Genomic DNA, 25,297 nt, shown 5'->3' with positions numbered 1-25,297 from the left:
AACTGACTTAACACTACTTCTTAAGAAAACAAACTCCAAATTAAGCTCTTCCATCTGTTAGAATACTTAAGGTTCCTCTCCCACATCTGTTCCCTCCTGTTTCACAGGGCAAGCCCAAGTTGCAGGCATTCCTTCTGCACAATACAGGTCTGCCTTGTTGTGAGATTACATGGGTAGATAAAGAACTGTAGTAACATAATTAGCGCCCAAATATGTCCAACCTTCCTGTAGAGTTAGGCCAAATAAAGTGGTCAAGAAATTCAAGACAGAAATATACAGTATCAAAGGCTACCTTCACCACAATACAGGCTATAATAATGAAAATAAAGAGGTTTATAATCAACCCAAAGGGTATAAAGGCATAAAAGGAAAGAATTCTGAGGTATCCAAATTATTTCAAAAATTATTAGCCTCTTTTAGAGAAGAAAATACTGGAAAAACAATTTAAGTGCTGATTTACTATAGGAAGTGAAATACATTGAAACTATACTGAAATGAAGTTTAAGTGGTATTTGAAGTTAATACAGTTCATTTCTATTAATGATTTTTTAATTCATTACATTCATTTTTGGACAAGCCACTTCAAGAAAGTGGTAGAAAAAAAAGGCACAACAGCCAACAAGTTCTCCTTCCGACTATGGAAGAAGGAAAGCCCAAAGGAAAAAAAAACAAAAACCTTTCAGATATAAGACATAGTAGGACCCCTGAAAACTATTTAAAAGAAACATTAATCTGTAAACAATTACTTGCTTACTAACCTTTAGCCTTCTCACCATCTCTTCTTTAGATATTTTATCAGAGATTTCTTTGACTCCTGGAGGATATGTGATTTTTCCATCATTGGCTCTCGTCTTGGAATGAGCCATGATTTCACGGTTTTAAAACTGTGTGGAAAAAAATTAAGAAGACAATGTTGTTTAGCTAGTTCATGTTTACCTTATCCATACAACTTTGACAAACAAAATCCAACTAGAAACATACTGACAAAGCCCATACAAACAGGGAAAAAAAAAAGACAAAATATTTTCATTGGTTTCACTAATTTATACTGTGGCAAACAGCAATGGTTTTGATATGCAGGTAGATCATCCTATGACACAACAAAACTTTCAACAAGTACACAACAGAAAAAAGCTACAAATCCTCATTCCTGAATGTATTTGATCTTCACACGAGATGCAACAAATAATCTTCTCATCATATTGTATGCTCTGCTCTTGGTAATTTATTTATTTATTATTTATTACCACTTGGTAATAAAAAATCCTAGCGAGATTGGATTTTTAGACTCTCAGAGAAGAGACATTTGAAGTGGACTTTGTGCTCTATTTACTCGTTTGGAAAACACAATTTCCCCAAAAGCCTAAACAGCAGCGCTGTTGAAGTGTTACACATCACTTATTTTAATTTACCAATACTGCCAGACAAGCAGCTGATAGTGAATGAAAGCAGGGACAGAAACAGAGCAGACAAAGTAAGTCTGTAAGCCATTAAAGCCAAGTTTTCAAGTAAAAGACTACAGATAAGCAGGGTATCTTCTTCCTAAATTCCAGTTTAGAAAAGAACTCAGTTACTTGGTTTCTCAGTCCCTTTCAACTGTTGCAAATGCAGATGGCCACCTAATCTATTCTAAGTTATGCAAAGTTCCACTGTTGTAGAGAAGGAAGCTGAACAGAAAGCTTTACTCACATAAAAGAAATTAATATAAGAAACTGTGAAAAAAAAGAGATGGCATGTGTTGGGACAACTAAGATTTAAGAAAAAGATGGTACCCAAGTAGCTACAAATGAAGAATTTCCAAAGGAAACAAATTTCTTTGCCATTGCCTTGATATTTTTATTTCTTTAGCTAAAGGTGTGAAACACTTCTAACAGTCATCACTGTTAGAACTGTGAATTCCAAGTCCCTAGAACGGACCTCCTATACAAGGATCTCTGTACACTTTGAACTTCTCGGAACTAAAACATCAAAAATAAGCATCAGCCAGAATCCACAAGAAGAGATGGGCTAGCATCATGTTCCATGACAGCCATAATTAAAACTTACTGGCCCCCAACCCAAGGCCATTCTACACTGAAGGAGAACTGGAACCTGAAATAAACTCGTCCACCCAACCCCTCCAGAAAACGTCAACATATTTTGTATTCTTCAGTCCATAGTTCAGGTTAACAACTGAAGTTACAGATTTTGCTTTATCTTCACTAATCTTTTACCCAACATAAAGTTAATACTGACTTTTAAATAATTTTTGTAAACAATACACGCAGTACAATACATTTTATTTTTTGAAATGGGGAAAAGGAGTAGAATGAACATAATCTGATTTCATTCAACAGGCATGATAGAAAATGTACTTCAACAGATATACAAAAGCCAACTCAGTTTCTGTCACCTTCTCTGTACCTACCTATATCCAACAGTTAAATAGCACTACATACTTGCAGTTGTAGTAAAAACTGATAATGAGAAAGCTGGGAAGTAATAAAACGCATTGAAGTAACTTTTTCTAATACTCCCAGGAAAATATGATGTCACCTTTATCCCCATTATATATTTTAATGCACTGCCATGACAGTAAGTCTAAAACTCCTCAGAAGCACACAAGGATATGTAATCAAGTTCATTCTTCTTGCTGTTTGAGACCTAACTCCATTCTAGGTTTCAGATGAGATGATATATATCATAGCTAAATTAACAGCTCATCACAGCAGAAGGGAGTCCTGCTCTCCTCAATCGGAGAACGTATAAAAGTATCAGATGCTTTGTGGGACCAATCAAGCTCAACGAGTCAAAAAACAAGCCTAATTGTTTTTGAAAAGCGTGTGACAAGCATCAAAGCTAACTCAAGGGTAGCAATAGGAACTAAGGGAATTGCAGAACAAAACTCCACCATCCAGTGGTGGATAGCTGTCAGATCAGATCAACTGCAGTGGAAACTTGATTAGAACATGGTGATGTAGTCTCATTTGGAGCACATTTTGAAATAATTCAAAGACTGGAACTCATACATTATAGTCCAGTTGAACTGTCCAGCTGATGTGTCCAACTGCCCCGCAACTAAGCTTTTAAGCTTGAGTGGCATCCAAGGTCTGGGCTTGAAATTGAACATCTACATTGTGTTTATGTGGTGAGGTTTTGGTGGAGGGGGAGGCTGAAGGGACGGCCGCCGTGAGAAGGGACCAGGGGTTGCCCCCATGGTGAAAAGAGTAATTTCCAGACAGCTCCAAAATGGACTCACCCCTTGACAAACCTGAGCTCATCAATGACAGTGGGCTCTGTGATAACATATTTTAAGAACTGGTAAAAAATGCTGCACTGCAGTTACAGGAAAGAAACGCAATTAAAATGTGAAAAAACCCCTCAGACACCGAGGTTAGCTAAGGAGGAAAGTGATTTCCCTGCATTTATCTTGACCCATGAGCTTTTTCATCTTATTTCCTTCCCTGTTCCATTAAGCAAGGGGAGTGAAAGAGCAGCAGTGTTGGCACCTAGCAGCCAGCCAAGGTTACAGATGTGGTACAAAGCTTATCCCTCTCAGAAGTATAAAAAAAACCAGATAGGACTTGATTTTCCATAGAATTAATAAATCTAATCTTATAGGGCCAAAAATAGTTTTTAAAAGGCTCAATGAAATAGCCTATCACTTAGACCATAAGAGATAAAGAATTACAAACATTCAAAACTTCCTATGTGGTACAAATTCTCATATCACTACTGAAAGTTAATGGTAAGCTTTACTGATGAAAAAAAAATAATTGAAAAGAAACAGTAGAAAACAAAACCTATCCTTCAAACAAGAAAAAATTCAATGCTAAACTACCCCCTTGTACAACGTCACTTCAACCATTACCTAAATAAAACAATTTGTTTGTTACATCCCTCTGCTAGAAGTTCCTGTTCTTCTAGATTGCCAGCAGAACTTTGTCAAAATAATCTTTGTCAAAAGAAGTGAACATTTAGTAGGATCTAGGATTTTTTTTGGAGGAGGAGGTTTGTTTTCAACCTGATTCTAGCCAAATGCAAGTCTCTGTGATTTCACAGACAAATTACAGCAGCTGTTTCAGTGAACTTCTCTCATGGAAAAAGAAGACAGTGACAGCTAAGAGCAACAGCCTCAAGGCCAGATGTACCTAGAACATGCTGAGCATGAAAATCCATAAGCCAGTGAGGTGATATCCAATGACTGAATTTCCAAAAGGTTTTAAAATTTGTTTCTAAAGGTGCAGTGTCTTCCTTTGGAATACACTAGAAGATGACAAGCATTTTGAAAAACGAAAATTCTTTGACAGCTTCTTGGAGGTTCAACAAGAGACTCAGCTGACAGTCAACTGAAATTTCAGAAGTTCTCCACAATGTTTTCAGAAATCCAGTATGATTCCATACATAGAATTAGAAAGAAAAGATAAAGCATACAAGATGCGTCTGAGGGAGCTGGGAGTGTTTAGCCTGGAGAAAAGGAGGCTCAGGAGGGACCTTATCACTCTCTACAACTACCTGAAAAGAGGTTGTAGCCAGGTGGAGGTCCATCTTTTCTCCCAGGTAACAAATAACAGGACAGAGGAAAGGGCAGGTTTAAATTGGAAATTAGGAAAAATTTCTTCACCAAAAGGGTAGTCAGGCATTGGAACAGGCTGCCCAGGGAAGTGGTAGAATCACCATCCCTGGAAGTGTTCAAAAGACGTGGTTTAGTGGAGAATACAGTGGTGCTGGATTAATGGTTGGATTCTATGATCTTAAAAGTCTTTTACAACCTTAAGGAATCCATGCAAAAGGAAAACACTCATATGGATGTTTTTCTTAAGGCAAGAAAACACTCCAGACAATGAGATGCTTTGCACCAGGCAAAGGTAAGCATATAAACTAAACATTGAGATGTGCACTGTTTCTGCTGTTATAAGAAAACAAAAAAAGGAGATAAATATAACGAGAAATTTCAACAAATATATAACAAATTCTAATACATAGGAATAAAAATCATGATTCAATCAGGCTTTAGTTGCTTTGGTTATGTTAAATAGTACCACAAATCAAGTCTTCAAAAACTACAAAGGAAATAAACATATTTAAAGCTAACAGAGCACTTAAAATACAGATTCTGCTCTTTATACCTAAGGAGATTACACAGTAAGGCTAAAGATGTCTAGGTACTGTTTCTCTCAACACAGAAGCACCTTTGCAACTATAACTTGAAAGACTTAAAATTGGGAACCAAGAGTAAGTCTGTAGAGGTACACTGAAAAATAGTACATATAAAAAGCATGTCAAATTAAAAACTAAATTATATGGGAGGTGGGATAGAACAAACTAGTACAAGAAAAGACATAGAAAAGAAAGAAAACAAAATACATACCCTCTGTATAATAAGAGGAAAACTAAAGCATGGAAAAAGAAACAAAACTCGAAGCTGCATTTATTGGACATTAGAATAGGATGGATTAAAGTCATTCACCACCTGTGACAGAAGCTAAATCAAAATATCATATTTAATGTAAAATTACGATTATCAACCAAACCATAGATGGGAACAATTAATTAATCCAAAATGAGTTAATTAGCAATGAATACCATTGCCAAAATTTGTAAAACTCAGATAAAATACAAATGAGTTCTGTAGCACCCAACAGCTACTCAATTCCAGGTAAGTCTAGTGGCCATTATATCATTAAAAGATTCAGAATTCAGATGATTTCTATACAGTACATAATATCTAACTCCACATACACTACTTGCTCAACAGAATATACAGATTGTGATTATGCAAATAAAACACGGATTGGTGTCTTGCATATTAAGTACCTATGCAATATACTTAATAGGTCAATAAATATCATTACAGGATGTTAAGTTAACAATCTAAAAAGAGGACTTAAATCACACTCCATTTAACTGTATTTTGTTTGGTTGACAGTTTACATTGCCTATGGTGATTTAATCAACTGAGCTAATGATTAAGCAAACTATGCCTTAACATACATGAAGTCGTGTCAGCAGTACCTTTCCAGAGATCCATACATTTAAATATGCGTTTAAATCCTAATCCTTCAGATAGTTTTGTAGAAATCTTATCTGAGTGATGAAGCAAGCTCTGGCAAATCAATCCTATATTCCTTGCAAGTCTGCCCCCTATCTTACTATCACCTCCTCTTTAAAATCCGGAATCCAAACATGAGGACTTAAAAAATCACCAGAAACAGTGACCAACATAGAAAACTTCTTCATCATTTTTATTTTTCAGAACTTTCATTGAACTATACATAATTCATTATATAGCTACATCTTGAGATCAGAATTTTTAAATTAAGCATACAAAATCTAAGAAAGCCTACATAAATCTGACCTATATTAATACACATACTTTTACATCTATGTTTGCAAGATATGTTTTAATGAGCCACTGAGATTAACCCTTTCTTCATGTTCTCAAAGCTATTAGAAGCCTAAGTAAATTTAATAAATGGTTAGAATGGAAAAAAGTTGTGTAGAGAATTAAATATATGTGTTTTCACAGTTCATATCATTCCAACAAGAGAGTCTACCCAAAAAAACAATTTCCAAATATTCATCAACATGTTTGCCGCAATCAAGCAGTATCATCAGTGGCCTCTCACTGTCACAGGCCATTCTGTCAAAAATACAAAAACCATTTAGAAGATGCAAGTACATTTTCCTAAACTGTCTCAGGGAATATTGTGAGGAAGTCAAATTTTTTCCATCTCATCAATCACAATACGTATTTCACTCCAAAGCTCTATTCCTCTGTCAGCATGCTGTTTGTAATTTCATTATTTATATCTCTTTTTTTTTGTTTTAGCTTTGCACCCTCAGTGGGTAACATCCTGCTATAAATAAATATAAACCATGACAAATACTTTGAGACTGCTAACTTTGTTTCAACAACACAGTGTGTATGTCTTGAAAGAAATTGGTCAAGATGTAATTTCCTCAAAAGATGCAACAAGATATCCTGAAGAGATTACTCAGCAACATATAGAGGTGGAAGAGGTAGGCATCTTTCTACTTCATCAGGATTATTAATAAAACCCAAATAATTTAATGATTTAAGCAATTTGCAGAAATTTTTTACATCCTGGCAAATTCCTGTTGGTTTATAGCTGCTTGACAACAATGTTGATCAAGTTGAGAAGTGACTTAGCTGTTAAAGACTTTCATTATCCAAGTGCCACTAAACTAGATCTATCTCCACAATAAATCCACTGCTAAGGAGTTATAACTTGTCTATAAAAAGCCACTCCAAGCTGAAACTTGGCAGTTAATTTTCTGCTATTGAATAAAATAGAAAATTTCAGAACGTTGGGCCAAGTGCGCTCATGTAAATCTGGGTCATTTTTCATACCGATTGAGATATAATGTCTAGATTGAATACTTTCCATTCTCTTTTAGAATCCATAGTATCAAGAAAACATTAGCTTCGTATTTCTGTATGGTAGCACTTTACATAGTAAGGACTGATACAGGAAGAATTTCCAGAAACCACTAATTAAAGATCTTCTGGAACAAAGACCCACATTATAAAGTAAAAGTAACACCCTCAGTCCGACAAATGACATGAAAAGCACTGGGTTTCACTACAGAAGTCCATTAATGGCAATCCTTTGACAGTCAATATGTAAGTAATAACACCTATTTAAGTTAGGAAACACTTTTCAATCTTCCATTAGAAAATACAGCAAAGCACAGGTTTCTTTATTAACATAGTAAGTAAACACTTTGTGGAAAATTAAAAGATGTGCAGGTAGTAACTGTGCAGAAGGAGACATCTTTGCAATGTACAGAGGATTTGAAGGATTCAAGAAAAGAACTAACACATATGAACAAAGAACAAAACATTGAGACAGACATGATACCAAAATCAGCATTTGCTCACTAAAAGGCCTCAAGCAACTTAAAGAGAATTGCAATCAGTTACCAAATGATCCCAGGCAAGTCCCCATTTCTGCTAATAGTATTTTTTTTTTTCAAACTTCATTAAAGTGAGCCTCCCAAAGATTTAGGAAGTTTAGAAAGTATTCAGTACCAACTTATCTCAGCACACAGCTCTCTCCAGTGGTGTTGCAGACACTTGCAGCTTCCATAAACACAACTGACCCAACTTGTAAGTTTCAGCATTTTTTTCAGATTTGATTAAAAGAAAAAAAATTACACCAATAAAACAGCCTCTTTTTTGTGCCATCTATGGAACAGCACTTTCGCTGAAGGTCAAAACACCGAGGTTAAAACAAAAATAAATTATTTGAAACTACGTAACAGAATTCACCATTAAACCATTCAACCACCTAAGGAAAAAATAAAATTGCCCTATTACTGTGGGATCTCAGCTTCCATACTTCTACCCAAGACTAAGTAAAAGGGACTGTGGGAATTACAATTAAAATGTCTTATTTCTGTGTATGGCATCAGGAAAAGAAATTACAAGGAGATAAAAACTGGAAGATGATAGCAAAAGAATCTGATAGAGAAAGAAGAGTGTAGGCTGACCAAATATGATGTTGATAAAACAGACATCTGCAATATATTTGTCAGTTAGCCAAGTACTAGGGGAAACATTCCTTAGGTGGTCATATTCTGCAACCATACAAAATCTTAGAAAACACAAACTATGACCAGTCCTGACAGCGTTCAAACAGAGGCAATTCGGTGATGTATACAATTCCAACGCAACAGTCATAGACAATGTCCATGGCAAAGGAACATAATTGAGTTTTAAGCTCTTTGTCCCCTTGACTGGGGTGCAAGAAAAGTTTTCATAATACTAAGTAAATTTAAACAACCACTTAGTAAAAATTGTAAGTAGTAATTACAGCCCTCAAAACAGGAGAGCTGTACCACAAAGACCAGGAAATAAAGAAATAAAGACAGGATTGGAGCCAAACTGAGATGTCCATTGTAAATAAGCTAAAAAAAAAAACAAACCTGCATTTCAGTGGCTACAATCAAGAAAAAAAAAAAAAGTAATGCAGTATAGTAATGACTGGAGAGAAAGAAATTATGAAGTATTCTATAAAGCCAGATGAATACCCATTTTCAAAGAAACAGCAGATAAAACTTTGCTGTGACAACTGGTAACAGGTGTATTTAATGAGAAGTTACTGTATCTACATTAAGAACTTCACATTTTCAAATTAAGGCAACTGTACAGGCACTACTCGAGAATTCATGAATCACTGAAATAACAGAGCTTTTTAAAGGTATTTAAAAATCATGGTGTGGTACACTTCAATTTTTAAAATTAAGGTATAGTACAAGAAAATAAAAGCAGCATTGTCACTAATAATGCAGAGTAAAAAAAATAGTAATACTGTCAGTACAGTTACACTAATTTGATATCAATAATATTTGAACAGTTTAAAAAAAAATTTGCACGCTAAAGTCAGAATTTTAAAAACAGGGATAACTTAAAGGCTTATCATATTACCCCGGGTCAATTTATGTTTGATCAGTCTGTGATAAAACTATTTGTACTTTCCTTGCACTGAAAAATCACTAATTACATAAGCATGCAATTGGAAATCATAGATGGATGGATACAGAGATTGTCATCCAGTAAAACACTGAAAGAAAAGATTAGAGAAATGTTTGTAAATATAAACAGTGCATATGAACACCCAAACAAGAATATATGCTACAAGTCAAAGAAAATCAACAGCAAAGGGGAAAAAAAAGGATCTAAAGACGGGTCCTATGCCTAGGTCCAGGTATAGTTTCACAGTGATTTTCCTAAGCAGTTGTGCTACTCAGCATTAATTCTAGAACAAGGTACTTCAAGGGACTCCTCACTGGAGACATTCAAGAACCATCTGGCCACAATCCTGTGTGCCATGTGCTCTAGGATGACCCTGCTGGAGCACAGAGGTTGGACCAGATGACCCAACGTGGTCCCTTCCAACCTGACCCATTCTGTGGAACAAACAACCAACCCCCCACAAAACCAGGACCTCAACATCTAACACATATTTCAAGGTATTGGCAAGAACTGGTTTGGAATACTATGTGCGGCTACCAGCACTTATCAACCAGACAATTTCAACTGGAAAAAGCACACAAAGTCTATTACGTCAGGACAGCACATACACAGAGGCAACAAGAAGAAACTCTCAGTAGGCTAAGTGGAAGAGACTCAGAACTCTCTATAAATACCAGAAATACCAGGAGATCCCACCCAAAGAAAACAAACCACCACAAAACAAAAGTTCCAAGATAAATAGCGCAGCCATTGAAGGAAAACTGAACATTAGAGGAAGACTTCTGGTTTTAAATTAAAAATTAAGGCAACTTTCTTGTCAGTAACAGCAAAATATCCAAACAGAATACAACACAGCTAGATCAGTATACAGAGGAGATTAGTATCTTGCTGTTGTATGGTATGTGAATAGTTATTTGAAAAAGCAGACCTTGAACTCCCACAAAATATTTCTTTTACCTGAATCACCAGAAACAATGAAAGTTCTTACGCTGGTACTTTAAAACAAGAGAAGAACTAACAATCAGACTAGGTATCAAAATTTCATAATATCACTAGTTTATGACCATAATATCAAGGCCCTCTTTTAGCAGGGAAACTACTTTAAGATTTAGTAAGGCAGGAATGATTTGCTTCCTTCCTCCAACTGCTAAAAAAGAATGGGGGGAAAGAGGCAGGAATTATTATTTTCCTTTACATTAACTATTTTCAAAACAGCATAACAAAAAACAGTCACAGAAACCTCAGATATCTTGCATTACATAATTTCAAATGATTAACAGATGTAGTACTTTCACAGAAGGAGAGAAAAAATCATGCAAGAACAGCATGGAAGCCATGGGGAAAATAACGGGAAAATAAACAACTACAACAGGTACAAATCAAGTTTAATCACTGTGTTGCCCCCTGGGAGGAAACAACAGTTGGTATTCAGCATACCATTTATTTGGCTAAAATGCCTTATTGAGTCCTACCAGGAAACATTCGTTGGTTTTTTGCTTTGTTTGAGGTGTTTTTTCTAAGAATTAAATTTAAACAAACCTCCTCTCCCTCCCCAAAGAAAACCCCAACACTAATAATACCAAAGAAATTAATAAAATACTAAAAAAATAAAAACTAGAAGAAATTAAAAACAATTTTAAAAGATCAAAAATAAAATCAAAACAAAACAAAAACAATCAAAAACCAAACTAAACCAACAAACAAACAAAAAATTCACACGTTAAGAACACTGGCATGCTACCACAGAAGCAAAACACTTTGAAAATTTTTCCAGATGGACAATCAAAATAAAGTTGCTACAAGTCAGAATTTATATACCTAAGTGAGATGCCTTTCCATTCCTAACTTCGCATATAATGTTAAAATAAGACAAAATTAAATGCCTCACATGCTATTGCAAATTATGTGATACAGAATTGCTAAAGATCAAACAAAGAATGCTAGTGGGATGGGTTGAATTGTAAGACCTAAAAGAAAGCATGGGTGTCGAACTGCAAAGTCAGATGTCGTGTTGAACAACACTGCATTCACTTCTAATCAATATGAACCATAAACAAACATCTACATTTTAACTGCATACAGAAATCTCAGTACCAAAACCACATTCAGCCAGGTGTTTTACAAACAGATGTTGTCTACCTAGATGGCTTCTATCAGTTCAGCTTTTTTTCCCGAGCTAAAACTTTTTTTTTTACCTTTTGCAAAACTGTGACAGAAAACCATACACTGAAAAAATAATTGTGTTCCCAAAGACAGAGGAATAACCCATAACTGTGATTACAAAACACAAATTAGATGAAGACGTACTACAACCAGGTTAACTAAATGTATTATTAGTCCTGTGGACTAATAATAAAGTTTACAAGTCTACTCGCCTGTTGCCATACATGAATCTACCAGTGGGATCACTTAAAATAAGTTGAAGCTGAAGACTGTTTTGATGTTCAAGTCTTAATTTATCTTTGACAACCACCTCAAGGCTCAACCAACATGTCTCTGCCCATAATCTACTCACTTCTGTAATTTTTTGTAATACAGTTATTCATCTCTTACAATTATTTAGCCCTATGGGCTTGTATTTTGACACAATGGTTGAGGCTGGAAGGGCTCTCTGGAGGTTATCTGGTCCAATCTCCCTGCTCAAGAAGGGTCACCTAAAGTTGGTTTGCTGAGGAGCGTATCCAGATGGCTTTTGAGCATCTCCAAGGATAGCAACTTTGTAAATTCCCAGAGCAGCCTGTGTTGGTACTTGATTACCCTCACAGTGAAAATGTGTTGCTGTGTATTCAAAAGGAACTTGGTGTTCCAGTTTGTGCCCACTGCCTCTGGACCTGTCACCAGGCACCACTGAGGAATGTCCCTACCTTCTTGGTATCCCCCTTTCAGAAATTTACATACACTGATACATTCTAATCCTGGCTTCAGTATAAACAGTAGCATACCTACTCTATGTCAACCTTCTTGATGGAAAATTTTCAAACTCTGTGATTTGTGTTCTGTTTTGAAATTAATGTTTAATAATTAATTATCCTTCAGTTGCAGTTCATCACTCACATTAGGACACACGGAGATGGAAAGAAGCTGCATCAGGCAAAGTTCTGATTGGGCAATAGGGAAAGGTTCTTCACAGATAGGTGGTTGGTCACCAGAACAGGCTCCCCAGGGAAGTGGTCATGGCACCAAACCTGTCAGAGTTCAAGGGGTGCATGGACAACACTCTTACTTTCAGCTAGTCCTGTGTGGAGCAAGGAGTTTGACTCAATGATTCCTATGACTTCCTCCCAACTTGAGAGTTTCTATGATTCTGTGACACATTCACTGCACAGTGACAGCCACACGCGCAGTGTGCATTAGTGCGCATGTTACGTTGTGTGCCCAGGCTCAGATCTGTTGAGGCTGGATACACAGTAAGGACATGTACCTCATTTACTAGGTTAGATCACTTCCTTACAATATCCTGTAACCCACTCCCCAAGAAGGACCTCTCCTCCTATCCAGGAGAAGAGTAACAAAAAACTAAATCAAAAACAACAACAAAAAACCCTATACACTCCCCACTGGATTGTGTTCTGTAAATAGAATCCATTAGGACACAGGTAACATCTATAGGAAAGAAACTTTACTCCTTTTTTAGAGATGGGTTTTGCAACCAAAAGGAGTAAGCTTTAAATTATTAATAAATAGATATAGCTGCTTGCACTATGACTGTAAGCATACAATCACAATACAACACTTTGGTTTCCACCAATACTTAAGGTATCAGAACTGTTCATGTATACATTATAGGTTGCTCTCTCTTCATTCCCCTGAATTTAGAAGGTGAACATAACTAAACCAGACTAACAAACACATCTGGTAAATCCTGCTGACAGATGAATCCATCTCTAATCCACTTGTCTGCTCACAGCCAGATGTTGCTGTTTCTTTAGAAGAAAAAGATGGATTTGTTCACACCCCAGCCAGATTCTCAGCTGAAGAGAAGTCGGTCTTAATTAAGGTTTTAAGACAAAAAGCTACGCTTACCATGGAAACAGTCAAGATACGGATACACTTCTAACTCCACTGCAGAGACTAACAAGCTGTATCAGACAAATGGACTACGAAGTTTAGGGGTTATGGAAAAGGCACTCAACCAAGATGCAAAGCTAATGGAAGAGGGAAGAGAAAGAAAAAGGGGGAAAAAATAGGGACAAAAAGTGAAAAAAAAAAAAAACCTCCGAACAAACAACAAAAAACCCCACTTCTATACACCACAGTTTATATAACGTATCAGCCTTGAGGTTCCTAATATGTACAATGTAACTAAGTATGTGAAGAGAGGATGTGAAGAGGATGGAGCCAGACTCTTCTCAGTGGTGCCAAGTGGACAAGAGGCAACGGATGGAAACCGAAACACAAAGTTCCACCTGAACACAAGGAAGAACATTTCTGTGAGGGTGACTGACCACTGAAACAGGCTGGTCAGAGAGGTTGTACAGTGTCCTTCCCTGGAGATAGTCAAAAGCCATGAGGACATAGTTCCCAGCAACACACTCTAGGGGATACTGTTTGAGCCAGGAGGGCCTGGACTCGATGACCTCCAGTGGTTCCTTCCAACCTTACCTACTCTACAATTTTGTAAAGTCTAAGAAGTGTTGAACAAGGTGAGAGAGAAAGTAAGATGAACTTAGACAATGAAGGATTGGAAGTAGAAACCTAAGAGGTATGAGGACAAACTAGACAGAGAAGTGACTATAGAGAGACCAGAGCAGAAAGATCAGTTGCAGATGGCAGGAGGAGAACGCACCACAGCAGAACTAAGTCATTTCTAGGGCCTGCAGTACAACATGCAATCACCATATGTTACACTGCCCTTTCACCAAAATCAAGAATGTTTGCAAAAATCCACTGAAAAGCTCTCATACCTCATCCCACTCGATGCTGGTTACAAGAGAAAAACTTACTGCTGCTAACATCACTCCATCAAGTAGTGGTAGATACAAGAGGCTAAAGGTTACAACATAATGACTCATGGGAGCACATCCATACAGTGGATGTTTACTAAGTTTTCTTAAAAAGTAACAATGAAAGTATGGAAATAATTGCAAAATCAGTTTTTAAGAGATAGGAAACAGAATTAAAGTTTCTTATACAATATTACAGAGAATGCACACAAAGGAGCTGATACACCTGATCCGTCACTACTTTTTTCCACACCATAGGGCTTCTTCACTCTCATTCAAAGTAAAGCTATTCAACTTTTCTCCTTAAAATTTTATGTCTGTTCCTTATATTCTCCTTAAGCCACACTCTGAAAAGATTTAATTTCTTATTAGGTTTTTGTAAGGATTCACAGCGGTATTATGTTAGTGTGCCATAACTTGCTTCCACAACACTTTCACAAATTTTTTACAAGAATTAGTTTTCTTCTCATTTTATAGACAAGTAACTCAAGTTACAAACAGAAATTTAAGAACTGTCCACCAATTTTGCCTGCAGTTAGAGAAATTTAGGACACAACTCTTCAAGTACACCATTTTATCCAGAACTGCATTTGAAACTAAAGTTTCTGTTGAGCCAAGCAGAAGTAGATCGTGTCTAGAGCCTGTCTCCCAGGAAATGGATGCACTACTAATACGCAATACACTCTTTGGGAAAGTTTGGTTTAAATAGCCTTGACTGGGATCACAAGAAACTGACAGAAAGAATGAATTCCAGTATCCCAAAGTGACATTCAATCATTCAAATCAACTAGATATGCTTTCCTTTCCCACAGTCCCCTGACAATTCATTTTACACTTCCCAGTTTTTGGAAAATATGTCCGCCAACTTTGATATGCAGCTCTAATTCCTAAATACAGCGACAGCGAGCTGAAAAAAAAATATAACAAAAAACTACCATAACATACCCTTACAAGGACAGAAATTAATTTAAACTATTTCCTATTTTTAAAAAAGAAATTGCAATTTTAATATTGTTTTAATTATTTAAATATTTTAAATATTTAATATTGCTTTTTTGTATGCAATACAGAAGATTAAGGCGGCAATGTCCAATTAAGAAATAAAAAGTTACTCTAAATATGCTCCTACATATATATATATATGTATAAAACAGTATGGGCAACCTAATGGAGAGCTTACTACAGGCAACATTGGTCACTTGGGGAAAACTTTCAAAATGTTTTGAGTTCTCAAAGTACAGATATATCAGTCATTAAAAAAGAGCACAGAATATTTTTTCCAAAAACAGTACATGTAGGAAAATATCTGTTCTTAATTCCTTCAGTTATAGAAACACTTCCAAGAACTAAAAATCGTATAAATTAATTTGGGCAAATAGAAGAGGAAATGCATCTCCTACTCACTGTCTCTCTGAAAAACTCCCTCACAAATCTTCTGAAGGTTTTATCATTGGCTTATCTATTCTTTCTTCTGTTTCCAAAAACCAGGAAAGCAAAACGTTATAGCCTTATTCTGACTACTTCATTCCCAGAGGAAGAAAATCAAGACTATGAAATTAAGACAATTTGTCTCCCTTAGACCTTTGAAAAGCACTGGGTGGTACTTGGAGTATCCACAGACATTGTCCCTCACAAAAGCTTTCACAGACTGGTGGCACAAAAAGCTGTAGATGCTTCCATATACTTTGTTCCTGTGTTGAGGAAGCACACATGATGCTTCATACTGAATTTTCAAATAACAAAATTATCGAAACAGCATCACACCTAACGGCAAGCTGCCCAGCACCTCTGTCACATTTTCCACAGGAAAAGTCATTCAAATTGTAAGAAGAGAGATGCAGGTAAAAAGAATCCCTAAATCTAATTAAAAGTTTCCATGAAGTATCTTCCACTCATTTTTCATAAATGACAACTCAACTTTTTGTTAAGAAGAGAAACCTAACAATAACTTCCTAGAAATCTGATTTGTCTTCATTGAAACTGTACATCCAAATAAACACTCAAATTCAAGGTGGCCCAAAGATTACATACAGGAAGTTTTGATGTAAATTTTTTTCAGGACTTCCTCGTGAGCAGTATATTTGTACTTAGTGAGGGTAACTATTATATTTCTTTCATTCTTTTAATAGTCTCTTATTTGCTCCCTTCCTTTCTAAGACTTTCAGAATTTAGATTTTTGATGTTGAATTGACCTACAATGTAGATACACTGGAGATGTTTCAGAGAGAGCCAGTGGCTGCTTTGACAGAAGTCATGGTCAACCAATATATTTACACAGAGGTGGAAAGCCTCACTCAACAGTCACTTAAGCTGATTACGTTTTAGCTGAATCTAGAACTCTTTAAAAAGACTCCTGCCCCTAGCACAGGTAGGACATCAACTTATTGGACCAAGTACAGAGCAGGGCCATCAAGATGATGTGAGGGATGGAGCAACCTCTCCTATGAGGAAAGGTTGAGAGAATTGGGATTGTTCAGCCTGAAAAAGACAAGGTTTTGGGGTGACCTAATTGTGACCTTCCAGTACCTGAAGGGAGCCTAAAAGAAAGACAGAGAGGGACTTTTTACATGACCATGCAGTGATAGGACAAGGAATAGCTTCAAAGTGAGAGAGAGAAGGTTTAGATTAGATATTAGGGAAAAGTTCTTTATTGTGAGAGTGGTGAGGCACTAGAACAGTTGCCCAGAAAGTTTGCCCCATCTATGGAAGTGTTTAAGGCCAGGTTGGATGGAGCTCTGAACACCTGGTCAGTGAAAGGTATTCATGCCCACAGCACAGGGGGTAGAACTAGACCATCTTTAAGATCCCTCTGAACCCAAACCATTCTATGATAATATGAAAATGCAGTCTAGGTGACTACACAATGGAAGCAATTAAGACAAAAACATTTCTGACTGCTAACTTCATATCTTTTTTTGTCCATTAAAAAGCATGCAAGTGAAGCATCTCATTTCAGCAGCAAAAACATCCACCAGGATTTCCAATAAAGTCAGAGAAAAAGTACACACAGTTAGTATTGTATGGAATCGATCTTTAAAGAACAGGGTCTAAATTTGAACACCCCAGATGGGGTCGTCCTGATCCCTGGTTACGGTACTACCATATAAATGGTGACAGACACAAGACGATTAGTACAAACATGCCCATCTGTTGCAAATGAGGTATGGTAGATTTTTTTATTATTATTTCTTGCAGCATATTAATACCAAAGTTGTTGTGAGATGAAGAAGAAAAAATAGAGGTGAAGATCAGGCAGTATAAAACACGCAGAATGATGTAAAATGTTTTTCCAGTGCTTAGGATAGGATGTGAAATAGTAAATTCCACAGATGGGGACAAAGTAATAGAGGACTTAATCCTCAGAAAGTACTTCAAGCACTTCCTCACACTTTAGAAAAGGTTGAAAAGCAGTATATGCTGAGACAGACAGTAATAACCTTTAAAAAGAGTGGAGGCGTTAACACTTTCATTCTTGGAAATGCAGCTAAAATATGAGTTGTTTTACATGGAATTCCCTCAAATTATATGTGTTACAGTAAATATTCAAATTAGTAGCATTTTTATTGTGGAACCCAAAATGTTCTAAAGAGGTTTTGAAATAAACCACAAACTTGCTAAAATAACAAAGTTAATTATCATTCACACCCTGCACTTTTGATATGTCTTACTTAACTGTCAGAACTAAACAGACAAAAAACCCCTCAACTTTTCCATGAGACTACATTCAACTGAAGAGGCCACCAATGGAAAAGCAATAGGTATGCCATTCATATACATGCGCAGTCTTGACTTTTAGATGTTCAACCTCTGAGGGCAAGGAAAAATTATTTTTCTTAAAGTATATGTTTTGCAATTCTTTAAAAGCCTTGATTCCTTCCAGGATCTGTCTGTCAATGCTGCTCAAACAGTCCAGAGGGTCTACAAATCTGGAAAATTAACACAACACTTCACCACCAAAGATTGTCACACTAACACATCCTTTTAGAAGTTTACTCAGTTTTCCTTTACCACCCAGTTTCAAAATTGACTGAAAGCCGTTGATATTCTCTCAGTCTATTCAAAGATAATGTCATGTTGCATTATTGACATTTAGTGCTAAGATTAAAAACAACATTATTTTAGAAATGTGTTAAAAGGAGAATGGTACTGACAAGTGGTAAGATAATGTACGACATATCGGACCCACTTTTTGATTCTATAAAGGAACTTTGTCTGAAGGCAGCAGGAAAGATGTCAAGAAAGAGGAGGGTATGTATTTGGGATAAGTAACATTAAGGGAAAGGAATGAAACTGGTAGGGAAAAATTATGAGTTGCAGTATCACATTTTCCTTCATCTCCTATTTTGCCTGCTTTTATTGTTCAGCTTTACATTTTCTTATTCATTGCATCCATGAAAATTCTCCTTGTGCAACAAGTAGCCCTTATCACCTCTTCCAAACTCAGGTTTAAAGAAAAAAACAACATTTATTCCAAACACAGTTAAATGAAAATACTAAACTAAAAGACTCCTGCACATAACCATGCACCCTCTTACTCTTCTGTATGAATATAAACTGGGTGACTCAATGACTCAAGGAAGAAAGGACAGAGTATAACCTGAAAGACTGGTAGAGAGCAACATTTCCCAAAAGAAAATGCACCTCGATATACTGGAGGTAACAGAGCCTCTGCAGAACACAAAAATGGATAAAGCCTGAGGTCATGCCCATACTTCTTTACTGTGCTTTTCCAAATGCTAGCAATGACTGTTGGTTTTTATATGGTTAATTACAGCTTAATAATGACTTAGTTGACTTGCTCAATTTCAGTCCATAAGTAAGCTTGCTAGATACAGTCTAAATTCAATATTTTCATGGCACAAGAGAAAAGAATAGTTGCATACAAGTGCTATACACATATGATTTTCCACTTTAATTTGATTTATCTGGTTGTTTAATCAAAAACTCAACTACAGTATATCCAGTTTGTATACTAACTAGTAAAGAGAATGCAAGAGACACGTAGATATATAGGAACTATATTAAAAAAAACTCAAAATCAAAACACCACACCACACACATATGCACTCCATAGCCCCCCACCTTATAGCCATCAAGTACAACCTTGCTTTGAACACAGACACAGGACGTCATGCAAGTGCTAAAGTACTCAACTACTTTCTCCAGTAGTGCACGCTTTCGAACGCTGTGATGAACATGATACATACACCTCTGTTAAACTACCTCACCTGATGGTCTGTCATTCTCAGTCTTCTTTTAGGATGGTCTGAGCATGGTATATGTTCAGATGTTTCACGTTTTTGACTTATTACTTTACACAATATAACGTTTAGCATATCTATATTATATACAAGACTTATCAGGCAAAATTTCTATCACCTGAAAACTGAACTATTCCACTGGTTTGTAAGAGGAAAACCAGAGAGAATGCATGTCATCTTATCCCCTTCCCAAAACGTGATTTGACACCCGTTTTCAACTATAAAGGCACTCAAATTTTCAATGCTCCTTCTATTCCATCCCCAGCAAAGAGAAATCAGTTACAGCCAAAGCACCTACACAGCAAGCACAAAACAAAGACCAACACGAGAATGCTTCAGCAGTTGTGTTAAACGCCTAACTAAATAATCACAGCCCTCAGAAAGCAACCGTGCAGCAAGCAAGCAAGCATAAAAGTCAGAATAAGGCTGGCAAGACAAAATCCAGCTCTAGAGGAGCTCGTCTGCTGCAGTTTAATTTTCCAGGACTGTTCACCGTCATTAATTGTTGATTTGTTTTGAAGAACAGATAGTGATTTATTTTCAGCGGGATGAAGTTACGAACCTAGATTCCAGACCGGAGGCTCTCAACGTAAACAATACATAACCTATAAATTAACCATTCTCCATCTGGCAATTCAGATGTAAAATTCATAGTTTTCCATCTACCAGGCGGCGGCAACCGCCCCCCACCCCCTCTCCCCGTCCTCCCTTCCCGAGCGCTTTCTAACAGAGCCTGATGCAAAGTGGGAGGGAAAAAGAAAGAGCAGGGGAGAAAAAAAAAAAAAAAAAAAAAAAAAAGGCAAAGCCAGCACGAAAGAGCCGGGCTCGTACACAAGTAAGGACCCACCAAGCCGCGGTCCCCGGCAGCTCTTCCCGCTGAGGAGCGCTGCGAAGTGCGGCGCGCAGAGACCGCGCCGGGCGGGAGGGGAGGGGAGGCGACGGGGGTGTCCCCAGCCCAGCCCGGGCAGCAGCCGCGCAGGGCGGCGGGAGCCCCGGTGCTGCCCCGCGGAGTGGGAACCAGGCCGGCTGCCCGGGACAGGGAAGGAGGGAGGGGACACCCGAGGCAGTGAGGGAAGGGACAGCCGGGGCAGGGAGGGAAGGGACACGCGGGGAGCCGCGATCACTCACTCCCCGCCACGGGCGAGCAGCCTCCCCGCCCCCCCCCCGCCACCCCGCGCCGCGAGGAGCCACCAGCGCCGGGCGCGACACCGCCCGCCGGGCCACCGGGGCCAGGGGGTGACCCCCGGCCCCCGGGGAACCCCAGCCAAGGTCACCCCCTCGCCCGGGGGGCCGGGGGGGCGCGGCAAATTTAATTTGTCACGCCGGGGACAGGAAAGGGGGGAGGGGAGCAGCTCCGCGGAGGGGCGAGGGGGATGGGAAAGGGGAGCTCCGCCGCGGGCCGAGGGGAGCTCTGCCCTCCCGCTCCCCCTGGAGCGCCGGCCGCGGAGCTCGGTCCGAGCGGGCGCCTCCCCGCCCGCGGGGAGGGAAAATGGAGCGGGGACGGGGTGGAGGGTACCCGCGGCCGAGGTGCCGCGCTCCTTACCCCGCCGCCGCCGCAGCCGCCTCTCCTCGCTGGTCGCAGGCGGGTCCGCTCCGCGCTGCCGCCGCTCGGGGCTCGGAGAGGCGCTGCCGCCGCCGCCGCAGCCAATCGCCGCCAGCCCCCTCCCCTTCCGCAGCTCGCCCCGGTCCCCCTGCCGGCTTCAAAATGGCGCCAACTCGGCTCCGGCTGCTCCAATGGAACCGCCGAGCGGCGCGAGAGCGGCCAGCGCGGGGCAGCAGCGCCCCCTGCCGGCCCGCGCGCGCACGGCGGGAGGCACCCCCCGCCCGGCCGGCCGGCCGCGAGAGGGGCCGAGGGGCGGCCGCGGACAGCCCGCTGCGGGTGTGAGCTGCCAGAGCCGGAGGGGCAAGCGCTGCCCCTAAACAACACGGATTATTAAAGGATTGTGGTAAAACAATAAGGAATGAAGCCGCTTGCCTGCGGAGAAGGAGCAGAAAAAGTACCAGGAGTCGCTCCTCGAGCCCTTCGGTTTTGCTTCACTGAGTGCAAGGGTTTGAGGGGCGCCTTTACAGGAAACTGCAAACAGAAAAGCGTTGTGGTTTCTTTTCACCGCTACAGATAAAATGCTGCGTTTATCACAAAATTATAGGACATGCTGAGCTGGGAGAGACCCACCAGGACCATCAAGTCCAACTCGTGGCCCTGTGCAGGACACCCCAAGAGTCACACCATGTGCCTGGGAGTCTTGTTCCACACACTTCTTGAACTCAGACAGGTTTGGTACTGTGACCACTTCCCTGGGAGCCTGCTCCAGTGCCCAGCCACCCTCTGAGTGAAAAACTTTCTCCTGACACATCAGGAGAGCACAAAAGTGTTTAGAGGATTATTATTTTAAAAAAGCAAGTCATACTCAATAGATTTGCTGAAATACACCCACGGCCTTGTCTACTGTGAGGAACACACTTCAATAGCCAAGACATTGTAACTAGTGTTTTAAATCTTTTACAGACTTTCTATAAGCATTTCTAAAATTGCTAATACATTTTAACCAGCATGCATGATCTTCATTCAAGTTTTAAACTACATTAAATACCTTCATTTTCTAACAGAGTCTACTTCAGTCCTACCAGGAACTGTTACATAAAAATCACTTTTCAGGTTCCAAAACTCCCCTTGTTTACATTTTTGCCAGTGAATTATGTTTGTTCCACTCCTCCTGAAAGCAAAAGTACTACTGCACAGACAGAAAACAGAGGAAGACTTTGATAATTTTATATTACTTTCTATTGGGAAGGATCCTGGACTTGGAGTCAAGGATATAACTTCTTGATGCAGAGCAAAAAAATTTACCCTCAATTCCCCTAGTGCAGTCTATCTGGGCTCACCGAGGTAGAAAAATCCTAGGTCGGGGAACACATCTTTTTCCTATGGAACACTTGCACATGGGTGCAGGGATACTTGCAAAACAGTGGAAAAGTTAAACACTCACACAACTATTGAAATTGCAAACCAGTGGATGACTGTGAAAGTAACCAGTGCACTGATATACTCCGATGCGAACATTTTGCTCCCTTTTTTCTGACGGAGCAGGTCACAGCAGCGACACCTGTCCGGGCGCCTGGAGCGTCGGACATCCCGCGGAGCAGGACAAGGTGCTGTGTGACTGGGGCCTCCCTCGTCCACGCTCTGCCCGTCATTTCCCACCTGCACCGACACCCTTCACAGTTTCGAAAATCGGTGTTTTGGAGGTGATCGTCACTCCTTTTCCCTCCCCGTCTCGGTTTCGCAGTAGCGCGCGCGGTCCTCCGGAGGGAGCCCGCCCGCCACCGCTGCTCCCTCATCCTCGCGAACCGATTTGGAAAGTACTAGGAACCACTGCTCTGCCTACGGGAGTGAGTAACAAGCACCCACTCCCTTTTCGATGCAGTCCTACCAGAAAAGAGCTGCACGGTGCAGATTGTGCCAGCGCTGTCTGTGTCCCGAGGGCAGGCTCAGCCTCCCCCATGAGAAATGTTTTGTCTCACGTGTCACTGGTGCCTGTAAACAGCCTCACTTCTGCCGGATTTGCCACCTCCCAAAAGTACAGGCAAGTGTATGTTACTTACAGAGTCTGTTTACTTGAGAAAGATTAAAAATATTTACACAAAATAAATATTTTGCTTGCAATATGTCATATAGAGAAAGTCAGTGGGTTGGTGCCACAGAACTTCAAAGACCAAATCCTTTACACGGAATCATAGAATCATTTCATATCAGAGAAGACCTTTAAGATCCTTGGGTCCAACTATTAATCCACCACTAAGTCCACCATTAAACCATGTCCCCAGGTGCCACAATAAATACCTTCCAGGATGCTGACTTCACCTGTTCCAAGGCCTGACCATCCTTTCAGTGAAGAAATTTTTTCTAATATGCAATCTAAACTTCTCCTGGTAGGACAAGACCTTTCCTCTTGTCCTGTCGTTTGTTACTTGAGAGAAGAGATTGCCCTCTCACCTGGCTACACCCTCCTTTCAGGTAGTTGTAGAGAGCAATAAGGTCTCCCCTGAGCCTCCTTTTCTCCAGGCTAAACACCCCCAGCTCCCTCAGTCACTCCTTGTAAGACCTGTGCTCCAGACTGTGTGTGCTAAAGATACTCTTCACAGTGTTCAAGTGACAATGATGAACATAGTCAAAGAACATACTACACAGCACTACCCTTCTCACAGCTTCCTGTAAAAACGTTGGGAGAAAATAGTAGACTGCAGTGACAAGGGCCTTTTAGTCCCTACTTTATCAGATTGACAATCTCTCCCCTTGGACAATTTTAGTTATCTTTCTCAATTCATTCTTTAAATTCATTGTGTCCTTGCAGACCAGAACTGCACACTATATTCAAGATAGGAGTACACTGAGATTTCCCACAGAGAAGCAAGAGAACTGCCTTCTGTCTTACTCTCAGTACTACTCCTCTTGATGGCTTAGACCTCTGTTGTTTACCAGGTTTTTTTTGGGTTGCTACTGCAGTTTGAGTCGAAGATTTCAGAGAGCTGACAACAGTGACTTCAAGATTTCATGAATTTAAACTTCCAGGTTTGACAGGTAATTCTATGCTTTGCCTTACACTGACATACTTCTCAAAGCCTATCTTTTTACCCGTTCACTTTCATGAGGCCTTATGGAGTTTTCTCCACCAGCACGTCATTTAGTTACCTGGAAGAGTTTATCATGTAAGTATCATTCTAAGTGCACTCCCTTTTCCAGGTCATTGATGAAGATCAAAGATTGTTGCATAAAACAACATCAGTAAACTCAAACATTTCTGGAAGAGAGAATTGTTGGAAAGTAACCATTAAGCTTTACTCTCTGTTTCCATCCTTCAACCAGATTTCCAACTCAGTATAGGACATTAACTCAGATTGCATGGTAACTTTGACAGCTTTTAGTGAGAAACCTGCATCAATGCTCTTTGAAAATACAGGTATGTTCCCTGGTTTGTCCTTGTCCTCGCACTTCCTGACTCACAAACCTGCTAAAAGTCTCTGGTTGTGTCACTCTCTCCCTTCACAGAAACTATACTGGCACTTTCCCAAGACATTATGTTTATTCAGTGACCCCGTGATCATACTCTTTTATGGTATTGGCCTTTCAGTGTAAGCAGGAGTCAAGGTAGCACCAACGGCAGAAGATTCACTAAACTTTTTTACTGTGTCTCCTTCCTCATTACAGTAACCCTGAGACATTTGCATGTATGTTTTGCCCTCAATTTTTTTCATTCATGTACTTGAACCAAAGAGATACGTAAAGACATATCAACTTTTAGGATACTTCAAAACAGAATAGCTATAAAACAAAACAGTTTTATAAAAACAAGAGCTCTAAGGTATACCTTACAGGACTGAATAGGAAAAAAGCTGACATGTAGGAAGGGACAAATAGACTTTCATACCACCCCAGCATCTCACTGTGGGATGAAGAAAAATTGGAATCTGGCTCCTAGAATGACTCAGTGCTGCAGACCTCAGCAATCCCTACTCATTCACTATGGTGAAATATTAAAATTGCTTACAAAAATCTTATATTCCCTGGGGACTTCCCAGGGAAGGAATAGATTGGAGGGAGCAAAATCTTTTTT

The 25,297-nt window shown here is 39.3% G+C and overlaps 1 protein-coding gene across 1 annotated transcript in view; it reads right to left on the bottom strand.

Annotated features, from left to right (window-relative positions):
- Nucleotides 1-21,345, bottom strand: part of PDS5B (PDS5 cohesin associated factor B) — a 100,838-nt gene extending 79,493 nt beyond the window's left edge. Inside the window, 2 exon segments of the mRNA XM_050331319.1 lie at nucleotides 759-884; nucleotides 21,229-21,345. Of these exon segments, the coding sequence (XP_050187276.1) occupies nucleotides 759-866 (108 nt within the window). The 5' untranslated portion in view covers nucleotides 867-884; nucleotides 21,229-21,345.
- Between the last annotated feature and the right edge of the window lie 3,952 nt (nucleotides 21,346-25,297).

The sequence above is a fragment of the Myiozetetes cayanensis genome, unplaced genomic scaffold, assembly GCF_022539395.1.
Source record: "Myiozetetes cayanensis isolate MyiCay16 unplaced genomic scaffold, myiCay2020 scf5-8, whole genome shotgun sequence".
NCBI classification, from domain to species: domain Eukaryota; kingdom Metazoa; phylum Chordata; class Aves; order Passeriformes; family Tyrannidae; genus Myiozetetes; species Myiozetetes cayanensis.
This window is presented reverse-complemented; position numbering and strand designations above follow the sequence as displayed.